General features: G+C 34.3%; 1 protein-coding gene across 14 annotated transcripts in view; it reads left to right on the forward strand.

Moving 5' to 3' along the window:
- Nucleotides 1–13,732, forward strand: part of RGS7 (regulator of G protein signaling 7) — a 207,693-nt gene that overhangs the window by 100,679 nt on the left and 93,282 nt on the right. For all 14 annotated transcript variants that reach the window (XR_004306819.1, XR_004306820.1, XM_015857784.2 and 11 more), the window contains exon 4: nucleotides 11,110–11,160. Coding sequence is in view for 12 of the 14 variants with exons in the window: in XM_015857784.2 (XP_015713270.1) it covers nucleotides 11,110–11,160 (51 nt within the window). In the remaining 2 variants the exon portion in view is untranslated. The remainder of the gene's footprint in view (nucleotides 1–11,109; nucleotides 11,161–13,732) is intronic.

Genomic DNA, 13,732 nt, shown 5'->3' on the forward strand with positions numbered 1-13,732 from the left:
TGGAATGTGTATCTTCCAGAAATAAAGGTGGTCAAAGATATACTCTTTACATAGTGAGAGATTAAAGCTAGTGAATCTGAGCTGAACAAATACTTCTGAATCTTCCTGACTGGTTTGGATTGCGGTCATGTTTGTGTGTGTTGTGACATCCATAGGTGCCATGTTTTACTAGCTGTTAGTGTTTGGGACTTTCACAGCCTGGAGAAATGAGTTGACAGGAGCCCTATTAAGTTCAGTAAGAACTACAGAGTTCTGTGTGAGGGAACGCACATCCTCACACAGTGGTAGTACCTGCTGGGTGCCACCCAGCTGGAAGGCAGCATGGTAGAAAAGGGCACCAAGCTGAAGATGAGCCAGCAAAGTGCCTTTGATACATAAAAGACTAATGCATTAGGAGTAGTTTTATCACTAGGCTGAGTAAAGTGATCCTTCTTGTATCCTCTATGGTGAGGTCACACCTGGAAGACTGGAGACCAGTTCTGGACTCCTCAGTACAAGTGAGACATGGACATACTGGAGTCAGTCCAATGAAGGTATTGAATTTGTATTATGTTTTTTTTGTTTGTTTGTTCGCTTTTGTTTTTGTTATTATTATTATCATCATTATTTTATTTATTTATCTATTTATTTAACTGATCATACTTTTATTTTCCCAAGGTAAAAATATGTGATCTATTCCTGAGTCTGTTATTGATGCTTAGGGAAGAAATGTCCATCAACAATTTTGGCTAAAATATGTGCAGGTCTTAAAATAATAACTAAAGAGGTAAACTAACATATAAGTATGTGTATGGAAGGTGGGAAAAAGAGGATCAGAACTGCTGCTTTAGATACATCTGTAAATACTTTTATGTATGATTCATTAAAAGGTTCTTACTCTGACAGTGTAAACAGTGAAGACTCAACAGGTGCTAAAAGTAGTATTGACGTCACTGCATACTGCTAGGCAACCATATGAACTTAATTTTTTCTCTGCATTTTGTGAATAAGGAAAAAAAAAAAAAAAAAAAAGCTACAGCCTCATCCTCACAAGAGCTTTTGTACTCACGAGATTAAGTTGTAAAAGACCCATTCTGTGTTCACAGTAGGGCACCATCCCATCTCATGAAATATAACATGAACATGCTCACTAAAATATTATGAATAGAATACATGCTTCAAGATGCAAAATATTATCTATTATACCATATTTACAGGTAGATCCTTTCAATGCACTTTTCTGTTCTCTCGATCGTCTGAATCCACAGCATGTTATGGGCAACTATTATCTTTAGAATAGAGGTAAATATACCTCCTTCTTACATACAAACATTTACACCACAGCCTAGTGGTCCAACATTATTCAGAAAATTTTTTGTTTTATTTTTCTTCCTCTTCCTGATAATATGTGGCTGAAAATAGCTCTCTCCTACTCTCACATAAACTTCCAATTATTCTTTGGAAGCCAATGGATTAATATATCAAATGATAGTCATGGACACAGTGAATGTGAAAGTAAGGATGGGAGAAGCCAGGTGTTTTTTGCAGTGGTCACTGTTGTCCAGACACTGAGAAATGATCCTAAACTGGAGCCATTCATGATGGCTTCATGGCTGCTATCAGAAGCTGATACTGCTGGAAAATAAAATGCTTTGCTTCTAAGAGACACTTGTTTAAATGTTACTGAGTTACTTGTGAGAGTACAAAAACTGCTTTTCAATTCATGTGAAAATATTAAAGAGCTGGTACTAGATACAAAGCTGCAATTAATATCTCAGAAATGCTAATGTGAATGTCCCCAGGAAAACTCGTCAGCACAGGAGTGAACTTAGTGGACTAAAATGTAGAGGAATTTATTTTCTGTAAGCTCGTATGTTAAGTTTACTGTGATTTGAGGGAGCACAGTTTTTTGAAAGAAATTGGCATATATGAGCATTTGCCATGCTTCAATTTTCAAATTTATGTGACGTAATGTACCTGTTGAGTATGGTATGATTAAGGATATCTTAAACTGAAGAACTGTTGATTGCATATTAAAATGATAGTTCCTGTCTATTTAAATTTTTGATAAATGTACACTGACAGATAAATCATGCTAGAGAATTTTGGTTGTCAGTACACATTACATTTCTTTAGGAATAATCTTGAAGAGACAATACCATTTTCCTTCATTGTGATCAAACAGCTGAAGTGCATGTGTAGGGAACTACCATGAAAAGAACTGAAATTTTCACTGCTATGAGAAAAGACACAGTCAGGAGAACAGTGCAATTATTGATATTGAGAATAAGTTAATTCATAATGTCTAAATAAAGATGAAAGGCTGCAAATGAAAGATATACTGAATTTGGTGGAAGCATCAATATCAATTTTATTTCCAGCAGCTCATTCTGTGTGCAGTGTAAATGAGTTTTACTACACCAAGCACCTGAGCATAATGAAGTCTTGAAACAATTCCATATTTTGGTAAAAGCTGAATGGGATTAGATTTTCAGCCAGTCAAATGGTCCAAACGATAGGTAGTTGAAATTGTAATTCATTCCTTTTTCATTTTGAAAAATGTAGCCTTACAGCAGATCTTTGATGTGTAAACTCTGAGACACAGCAGTATTAAAATAGCCATGGGTCTGGAGGAAACAGTACAAAACCATCCAGCACAGCTTAATCAAAAATAGAAATTCATTTGAATTTTCTATGGTCTATTGAATGCTAGAATATTTTGTATTTCAAGTAGTAAAAAAGAAGCCTTGAGCAAAGTTTACAGGGAACTGGAACTTGATGATCCTTGAGGTCCCTTCCAACCCAAGCCATTCTGTGATTCTGTTATGCTTCTGGTGTAACAATTGAGTATTGGGATTAGGTATGAAAGTTTCTGCTCAGTTTCAGCAAACTTTATCATATCTTATATTATGTACTTATTGGTATTAGCTGAGAAACAGCTAGTCTTTGCTGAATATCCTGAAACAGTAGTATCTATATGTTTTAAAGCACATGAGAGGGGAAAAAAAAAGAAAAAAAAAGAAGAAAAAAAAAGTAAAGAAAAGAAAAGAAAAAAGGGAAAGATGACTACTTCGGCAAAAAGAAAGTATTTTAATCCTAAAGTTTTTTGGCAGTTCAGCATTAAATTTCTGTTCAGGGACTATTTGTTATAGCTGATGCCCTCACATTGGGTGCTGTCTTTGAATGCAAGTATTTTGTGCAGTTGCTCTACCATAGCTTCTGTGGTAGAGTTTTCTATGAATGAAATTATTAGAGTTTTATCATGAATGAAATTATGCACTGTGAATATTTCTGCAGCTGTGAGAATGACTAGCTAAAGAGCAAGTTCTCTTGGAATTTTTGCAGTCTTTATATTCAGTTTTCCAGCTTGTATCAGCAGTTGCTGCATAAAATCACTGTATGCTGTTGTATTCAGCATCATTACCTGTCCTTGAAGGTTATTCAGAATAACTTAATAAAACAACTTGGGTGATTCAGTAAATACATAATTATCAAAAAGGTTTGTTTAGTTTTTCAGCATCAGTTTTCATTCTTAAACATAGAGAAGAGTAAGAGCATGAGTCACTGAAAGAGTGTTTTGAAATATCAGTAATGAAAAAACCTGTTTCCAGACCAGCTGTCTAAATGAACTGTTGTTGTATGGGAGCTCTTTGTGATGAAGGAATCACATTGACATTATTGCTGGGCAAACATCAAAACAATAAGTCACTCTGTCTCCACCGGCTTTTTTCCTGCAGTCAGAATTGTAAGACAAATGATATATTGCTTACATGTGTACTTCTGCTACCCCTGAATGAGAACTTCAGGATTTTCCTCTATGGATGTGAAGTGCCTAGTAAAAATTACATAGCTGCTTCACTTCCTTCCATTGCCATCTGTGTGTGGGTGACTTTGGGGCGCAGTATGGTAAGAATTAGAAGAACCATTTCAGATGGAAAATGCAATATTTCTTAGACATATGTAAGTGAAAATATGAAAAAAATACTGAATTGTTTGAAGTAATGGCATGCTAAAGATTTTTACAGCGTCTTTTTGTTGGACCTGAAAATGGTATTTAACCACCATTTTCAATTTGGTAATATAAAAATCTCAGGTAATATAAAAATCTCAAGCAGCTTTTCCTGCATTTTAGAGATTATTAATGTGTAACTTGAAGACAGTTGCTGATGTGTATATGACAGAAAGAATGTTTGACTAATGATAATATGCATCTTAGGAAAAACTGAGAGGTCAGAAGCTGCAGTTTGTGATGACATCACTGCAGAAAGCTAGTAAGGTTGCTTTAGATAGTGTAGCTTTGATTTTTTTTTTTTTTTTGCCAGTTGTATTGTATGTATGACTGTGCTTCAGGAAATATCAGAAATAGCAGACAGTGGGAGACAAAAGAGAGTTTGTACTCTTGGCTGGTGGCTGGGCCCACACCTGCACATGGGGTTCATGTGAGGTTGAGACAGAGGTTGCATTACAGCTTCATTGCCTGTTGAGTTGTTCAGTGCACAGTCATGTGGAAGAGTGATAGACAGTTGCACTGTCAGGTGTTGACAGGTGTTTGGAGGTTTCCTGCCCTCCATATGAAGGCTGATGCAAATCAGAGGATGGGATTTAGCTTGAGAGTTCCTGAACATAATCAGGAAAGGAGACTATGATGGGTTTCTGAATTCTCATCTTTTTCTCCCTTAGTATTACCCAAGTGTCTTGAATATTTCCTCTCTCAGAACTGGTTGACAGGAGAACATGGATCATGGATAGGTCATATGGATGAGAGAACTTTAAGTCACTTAGCTTTTAATCTTTTATCATTATTTAATATTTTTACATACAGAAAATCAAGCAAGTCTCATTAAAAATCCTCCTGGGCTCCTTGCTCATCTCAGACTTCAGAAGATTTGATTGCAGTATATGTGAAGTATTTTAGAATTAAGGCTTTTTCTTTTGTCTGTTTGGTGGTGATGCTTTCACAAAAATACCTTATGGTGGTAAGAATTTTACTTATATTTCCTAATCCTTTTTTTTTTTTTCCCCCACAGTTAGTTTTTACTTAGAAGAAATTGTAAATTTTGGCTGCCAAAGGAATGGACAAAATAGTCTTTTCCTTATCTGTGTCATCTGAACACTGATATTTTTTGATAGGCAAACAAGATCACATTGCTTTACAACATATTGAAAGAAAGCATAAAAATTTCTTTACTGTAGAAATCTGTGTGCACACAGTTTTTCTAAACGGCATCATTCTTGTCTTGAAAATGTTTAGCATGAAGCAGGGTTTTTCAGCAAGATGCTAATCTTTAGTGCTTATTATAACAGCTTTGGGATTATAGAGGTCCCATCTGTGGTTACTGGTATGTTGCCAATTACGCACAGCTACAGTCATCTTTAGAACAGTCACTTGTGGCTGTTGAAGAGATCTGACTAGAGCATGTCTTTTGAGAAACTTTAGAGACAAATGTTTGTGGAACAATGCTGCTGTTCCTTTAGTTTGGAGAAAGCGTGGTCCTGTTTGTATCTGTGCTGTTAGAAGAAAGGGTGGGTGCAGATGCACAGCCATGATTACACTAGTTGCTTTTTTGTGTGTTTATTGAACAGATTTTTTGTTCTGAAGCTTGGATATGGAGCAGGGGGTAACTGCAGAATTCACATTACTGGAATTTGTTGATCAGCACCAGTAAGTGTTTTCATGTAAATATGAGAGTTAGGAGAGAATTTTCACATCTTATATTAGCTCTTTTGCAATATGAAAGTAAATGGATTTTCTTCTTTGAAGCAGAGATTTAGTAACTGGACAACATCAAAGAATGTATTATTCTTCACATGGCTGTGCTATGCAGAAGAATGTGTCTTTCTGTCATTCTAGGCTTGAGTGTTTTTGAATATTGTTTGGAGCTTGGAATGAAATGGCCCCATTCAAAGCAAAAAGATGATTCACTCAAGAGTATTTCTGCAAATTTACACTGGGGAAAAAAAAAAAAAAGAGAGAGAGAAATCCTTGCAGCTTATATTGCTTTTAATCCAGAAAACTGTATTTTGTTTGTGTGTGTGTGCTTGAGCAGATTCATTAAAATATTTTGCATTCTCTGTACAGTTAGGAGTATTATTAAAATATGGTTTTTAAATCTGCAGCTAGCTACAAGCCTCGTGGAGGAGTAAAGGGACTACAGCAGATGTGTGTAACAACTTGAATTGTAATAAGTCAAAAGAGTAAGCTTATGCATTTGTTTTTAACAGTAATTTAAAAGAGAAAGTGGCAGAAATAGATGTGTGAAAGTTTAGATGCAAATTTCATTAATCAAGCAGCACTTTGATAAGTGATGTCTTTCTTCTATAAGCCAGCATATTTAAACAGTAGAGGTCAGTATGTTAAATATGTAAATGTAATCAGCAGTGTATTCAAATTATTACAAATTCAGCTCTATTGCCACTTATGTTAGACCATGATACTGGTTTAAGTCTATGAATGTGTCTTTCAGTAATCCACAGGAATACAGAAAATAAAAGCTATTAAGTAAAAATTCAAGGTAGAAAGCAATGAAAGCATCCTTGTATTCTTTTTTATTTTTATTTTTTTAGACTGAAATCCAGTTTAGCACTGGCTGGAGTTGTAACTTAAGATGAAATAACTCATTATTTCTTCAAGAACCACTGCAAGCCTTAGAAAGGACTCCCCACACCCTTTTATTTTTTACTTTTCTATCCATAGCCCTACCAAGTGTCTGATGTCAACCTTTTTGCTTACCCGTGATCCACATAAGGAAAAAATAGTCTGAAAATAAATCAATATGGATGCAAGTATGGAAAAATATATTTAGAACTTTAAATGTATCAAAAGAGTTGGCAGTGAGAGTTGGCAGCCAATGCTTATTTTCTCTCAGCCCTTCTGCCATAAAATTTGTATGGTACTTGATTTCTTTCAGATGTATGCATGCAGAATCGATACACAAACTATATTTCTCAGAAAGAAAAAAAGAAACTCTAAAATTTTTATGGTGAAATAATTCAGGGATAGCCTGTGCTTTTGTTTGTGACCATAAAAACTTCAGGTAGAATGTAGATCATCTCCTGTTCATCAGTGAAGACGCTTTCTCACAGAGTCCAGCTCCATCAGAGAGCAATTTATGTGAGTGGGTGAAGAGCAAAGCAGTGCGGGTGCTGAGAAACTGATCTACATCCAGTTTCTATTTCCAATTTCTGACTAAATGATGAAGACTACATTTGCCCATGATTCTTTTATTTTTTTCAGACATGAGCAAGAATTTTGAAGTGTGTCCCAACAACTAAATTTATTTTCTTGTAGTATTTCACCCACTGTGACAAAGCAACATTATTGAAGAAAGTAACCAAAATTACACTTGTCCCTTTTCTTCCGACAAAAAGTAAAATAATAAACCAATAGAAAGGCAGTGATCGTACTTTATTAAGTTAGTAGCAATCATTTTGTCATAAATTTAGAAACTGATACCTTGTGTGTAATCTTTATTAAACTTTCCCTACAGTAAGTTGTTCTCCAGGTTTCTACAACTTAGTGTTAAGCAAGTTCAGCAAACATGCAGCTTCTGGGCAAACCCTGCCTCCTGGCTTACAGTAAAGGAAATACTCTGCAATGATTAGGTTACCTTGAGTTCGGATGACAAAAGCCTTCATGAATATACAGTCTTTGCTGGCTTTTCATCAGCAAAATCCTTTCTCTTGGTATGAGGAATGCAGAAAACTTCCCATGTACTTCAGTCTATGTAAATACTCTGAAGACTACAAGTGAAAAAATGAATAGAATTCAGTTACAATAGCTAGATGTTAGCAGTAAAATAATATATATTTTTGCATGATCAAACCTGTTTTCTTGTGAAATGGCAGATCAATATAGCTCAGTTACATTTCTCATGGGGCTCATGGTTTGTGATTCTGGTGAACAAAGTGCACTTAGAATTATAATGCTCCTCAGATAAATGCATTTTGAATTTTTAAAATAATAGAGCATTTTAATATTAATTTGATTTTGCAGATCTAGTTAAACCTCTTTCTGGTCAGAGCAGAGGTTATGTGGCTCATTGCATCCCTGCATAACGAAAAATAAATCTATAATTCCCATTAATTTTGTTGGAACTTAGAATCAACACCTTTTTTAAATGTATTCTGCAGAGCCTTGTTTAAATTAAAGGTTTTGTTCTTGAAAGATAACATTAGCACTGCCCTGGTGAATCCTTAAGATCTTGTCGTGACAGCTTCAGCAACTGCTATTTTCGGACTGCTTCATTTAAAATTAATCACCAGTTGGCTTTTCAACAGATGCATTTTATGTATTTTTGTGGCTGTCTTTTATAAAGGGGAAAGTCTTTCGTATTTGAGGACTTGGGTAAGATCTTGTGAATTTTATTTCCTTTATCTGGTTGGCTGGAAACATTTTCTAAAGTTTTCTGAGGATTATCCCTTCATATTGTTAAGTTGTATTTGATGCAGGAATTTGCATGAGAAGTGAGGGTTGCTGGATTTCAAAATTGAATTAGTGGTTGGTCTGTAAGGTCTCTTAAACGTTAGAGATCTAACAGCAAACTTCCCCTTTAGCTGCCTCCCAAAAGTGACACAGGGAGACGTGGGGAATTTCAGCTGTGAATCTCCTTAGAAAATGTTATTACAGAGTATTTGTTATTGTGCATTACCAGTGACTGCCACCTTAAGCAACTGACAAAAACTGAATATGGACTATAAATTTCTCACTTGTGATGTGACAAACTACTTGCAGCTTTGCTTCATTTGAATGCCCTTCACAATAGACAGAGAGTACATAAATGTTAATATTTATTGGCCTGAGCTTTTGTCATCCATATCATGCAGCGTGTTCAAGTGTGATATCTGACTTAAACTGCTGTTCAGGCTTTTGGCACCAGGGAAATGGCTTCATTATAAAATAATATAGAATGGTAGTGATATTTCAGAAACAGATACTATAGTTGTCAAGCAATCCTTTTTCCCACTGTTATTTAGAAGACAGTGTAACATATGGAGGTGAAATTTCTGATGTGTAGATCACGTACAAAAAAGCCTGGAGCTGAGGGCTAAGATTTGTAATATGTCACTGTAGGAGAGTGTTCAGGGGAGGTGAAGAGAAATGAAGCATTTCAAGGTGAGATAAAAAGTAGAAAATTTTTTCCCATAGGGTACGTGAGGGATTTGAAGGAAACAAAAGTTTAAAAAAAAATTCTATGTTGTTTCTCTGATGACATTTTCCTCTGACCTTTGATGGTTTAGGGAAATATTTAGGGCTGATTATTTCTCAGTTTAGCTAATGGAAATAAATGTTTAAGCTTGGAAATGTGTCATTGATCTATGAAGTTTTCTCTTACACTGAGCTAAAATGCATCCTTCAACATCAGCTTCATAAACATCATATGAATAAAAATAAGGAATGGTGTCTATAAACATACATGAAAATATAATATCTTGAGGTAGGAATATCCATCTGAAACATTCTGTATATGTCCAACACTAAGAGCATGCAAAGGTAGCTTGCTTCACTTAATAAATAATTCAGTGTAAATACTATGAGAAATTTTGCCATTGAAGTTTAATCTATCAAAATTTAGCTGTAATAGAGTAATGAAAATCTTTCTCTGGAGACGGTTGTAAAATCTCCACAGTTTTCATTGCTACATAATCAATTTATGAATGTGAATGCACACAAAAAGTTATATTAGAATCAGCTAGGCTTTCTAAAATACATGATAAAACTGTTCATAAATCTTATAGAAGCAACAAAATTTTATTTTTTGCAATTAAGAGAGTAAAAATAGATTTTCTTTCTTTTCTGAATTGGTTTATTAGTGCCTCATATGCCTTGCATTACAAAGATAAAAGAAAATATTGCACTATTAGAACTACAGGAAGAAATCTGAGTCCAAAGAGTGATGAGGAAATCTGCAGATTCTAATATTTTATATTAATGTCTATTTTTTAGGTTTTGTTATTTTGATTTTTCTCACATTGATTTTGTTGTTTTTTGTTGATGTTGATGATCTTTTCATTTTTTACATTTATGTTTCTTTTTAAAAAATGAAGGTTGCTTAGAAATGGAAAAGGAAACTTAAAAATTGGACATGTCTCTCTTTTAGATTGCTTATCTGAAATAGAGACGTTCTGCAGCACAGAGAACGTGCACATCACCTCCAACTGTCTAGAGTATGTTTTCCCCTGGGCCAGTTTTTGTTTTTAAAGTTGCTTAAATCATGAATGTCTTTTTTTTTTTTTTTTTTTTGGTCTGCCAAACTGCTTCATAATCTGTTTTGTAATTCAGTATGTTCAGAATGGTGAAGTCCAACTGCAGCTTGCAGTCTGAAAAATGAGACATCCTTCAGCTTGGCTTGGTAAAGAAAGTGTGAAGTGTGATAGGAAGTGCACAGCCAAGAGAGAGTTAGAAAGCAGGAGGTAGAGTTGGAAGAATTCTCGTTGTAAAACACAACAAGGAGTCTGGTATCAGAGTTGTTAAGAGGACAACAGTAACATATGGCCTTAAGATAAGTGAAAGAAATGAAATACAAAGAAATGGATAGGCAGTAAATGCAGGGATAAAGAAATACAGTGTCTGGAGTGGTAAGGAAAGGGCTTCAACACCACAGAAAAATAATTTTTATCAAGAGCTGAAGATAAAAAGTCAGAAGACTAAGCTGAATACAATTGAGGTCCTAAAATGAGCTCATAATATAGTCCCAAGGAGGTCTTTCATCAGAGATGGCCTGCAGCATGTAATGTCATATATTGCAAAATCATCTGTGTTGCATTTACTTTTCCTAGGCTTCATTTGACACCTAATTTGAAATGTGGGGAAACTGTCATACAGACTTCTAAAAGAGTGATTTTAATGTAAATTTTGCAATAATATCTTTTTAAACTGTAGGATGTTATCTGACATTTCTGTGTTTTATGAGTCTTGACCTAAGGAAAGGAAAGAGCAGTATGTTACTTTGGCCAAAGCTGTGGAGAAACTAAAAAATAAATTTAAAAAGTAACATAATGGTCTTGATTATTTTAGACAAACTGAGCAAAAGGTAGTAATTTCTTTTACACTCAGAATAATATTAATAGATCTAGGGAATAGAAGAATAGGAAAATATATAAATCTAAAAATGTCTGTTTCTTTGCTCCTAGGTTCAGACATTGTTCAGTGGTTGACAAAGAACTTATCTATAGAAGATCCAGGTAATTTTTTTTTATTATATTAGAATATTTATTTTATATACATTAGAAAATTCTAGATTATCTTTTTAAAGGATCGCATTCTGTTTGTCTTCTGTTGCAATGCAGAAACTTGTGTTTCATCAGTATAATTTCTATAGAAAAAAAAGTCATAATCAAGATTCGGATACTTTTGCTAAGAATCTGATGATTCTGGTTATCCATTTTGTTGGAGTGTGTACTGGGAAGCAAGATGATGTCCAAGAAAATGAGTGCTTTAATTAGTAGTAAATTATTTTATGTTCTACTCTGCTAGGAATTAACTTATAGTTGTACTAAATAGTTTCATAAGCACATGATGTTTTCTTAACATAATTTTGAATAGATCAATGAATAAATGAAATTAATAAAATGTGCTCTAGTACTGCTAGCAAGATCTGTGTTTGACTTTAGATGCTTCTATAGTATTTTAAACAGCGAGTGTACTGCAAATAGCATCAGTGCTCAATGAACTGGCTTGGAATATGGAAGTAAAGCTTTTGTTCCAAGTGTGCCACAGGTTTATTATGTGGTCAGATGCTAGCTCAGTTTCTATGTCTTGGTGCATGTCTGATATTTATTTTCAGAAATAATGTTTTCTAGTAGAAAATGTTGAATATCTGAAATAAAATTCTGTGGAAACTCCTGTTATATTTTCTTTAGTGGAAAGATAATCCTCCATCTTTAGAGCATAATCAAAAAACTCCAATTTTTCCTGTTTCTTTTTCAGATTTTTGGGAATGTAATTTCTATTGTTTGTTTGTTATTAATTTTAAATATGTTGTCTGTCATGTTAGAAATGAAAGCTTAATTGCTGTGGAATTCAAGGAAAGAGTAAAATTACCATGCTTATAAATTGGATAATATTGTGGGTGCATAGTTCAGTATCTGCAAATATGCAGTTCACAATGGAGATCACTAATTGCTGGCAGATTAATATTACTTCCCACACAGTGTCATATATTTTGTTCCTGAAGCCAATGTGGAGGTCACTTACATGGGTGTGGTATTTTGTTTCTCAGTTGTCAACTGAAAAACATGCACCTGTTAATTCTTACCAGAGTTTGAAAGATTACCATTTGATATAGAAGTTCAAACTTTATTTGTCAAACCAGAAATGCAGTACAACGATAGACTGTCATTCAGGTTATCTGGTTGTTGTGAAACTTTACAATAGAAGAAACCTTAAACTAAATGGGAAACATGGTTTCCTATGTTAGTACCTAATTAAAATTAAACAAGCACACATGCCAATTGCATATATAACCAGAACACAGTTGTAATTTTATCTGAGAAATGTTATATCCCCTTAGATTGCATGAGTAAAAGACTGTCTACAATAACAAAAATATCTAATTCACGTTGGTTCTAGTCTAGGGACTGGACAACCAAAAGCCTGCTGTCTGGAGCTGTCTGGATGCAAATCTTTAGAAGGCCAGCTACCTGTTGCCTTTGGGTAGCACTCAGAATTGCCAGAGTGCATTAAACCTCACAGATGGCAAGCAGGAGCTATCCACAGGGCAAAGCTTCTGATAAAATTCTGGTTTGTAAAATCTTTTTAGATTTTGACTGTTTGTTCCACTTCTAGACAAGACTGTCCAGAATTTCCTCTAAAAAAGCCCTAACCTTCTAAGAGCTGTTGTCACCATAATTTGGATTTCCATTATCTTCTGTCTACTCTTCACCAATATGACAGGGTTTTACTGTGGATCTCTTTTAAAATTACTCCTTAAAGCTGTATTACCAAGCTGCTGTGCAATTTTGTGATGCAGAAATAAATAATCCTTGTGTTTACACTGAAAGTTATAATCTCCAACTAATTCTGATATCTGCAACATAATCTAGACCTTGGTTCACATACTTTAAGAGTATATTCTGTAATCTCTGGAAAAAACTAACAAATATTTATAACTTCCCCCTGCCCCCATGTCAGCGTGAACTACTCACATGTGCAAATCACAAAGGGGGTAAACAGACTGTGATAATCAATATAAAGCTAGTATCTGGAAACAGTAATTTCAACCCCCAAAAATATTGCACGTGTAAATTGCCGATTGAAAAATAAAATAAATAAAATAAAATAAAATAAAATAAAATAAAATAAAATAAAATAAAATAAAATAAAATAAAATAAAATATAAAAAAATCACATATTTATCTAAAGTGGAAAAACAGTTTCTGTGGAAGATTAGTAAGATTTTGTAAATCTCCGTCAAGAAAATAAACTAAGGATAATGGGTGGATTCTACTGAATTATACCAGATTTGAAGTTATTTCAGAGGAGCAGAATAGAGCTTTTGCCCTGAATATCTGTGTGCAGTGTACAGTTGCTGTTATATTGCTTACTTTTCAGTATGTACTTTATAAAAAATGCGTGTGTTTCAGCCTACAAATCCTCTGTAAAATTTTAAGGAATGGGAATTATCTAAGTTATTTTTAATGTGAAGCTTAGCTCTGTCATAAAAATGAGCCTGACCGCAACCTGAAAAGAAGCAATTAACTGAGTTTACAGAATTGTAATGGCGTGTGGTTTGCCACTTAGACATATGTTTGTTGA

The sequence above is a fragment of the Coturnix japonica genome, chromosome 3 (genome assembly GCF_001577835.2).
Source record: "Coturnix japonica isolate 7356 chromosome 3, Coturnix japonica 2.1, whole genome shotgun sequence".
NCBI classification, from domain to species: Eukaryota; Metazoa; Chordata; class Aves; order Galliformes; family Phasianidae; genus Coturnix; species Coturnix japonica.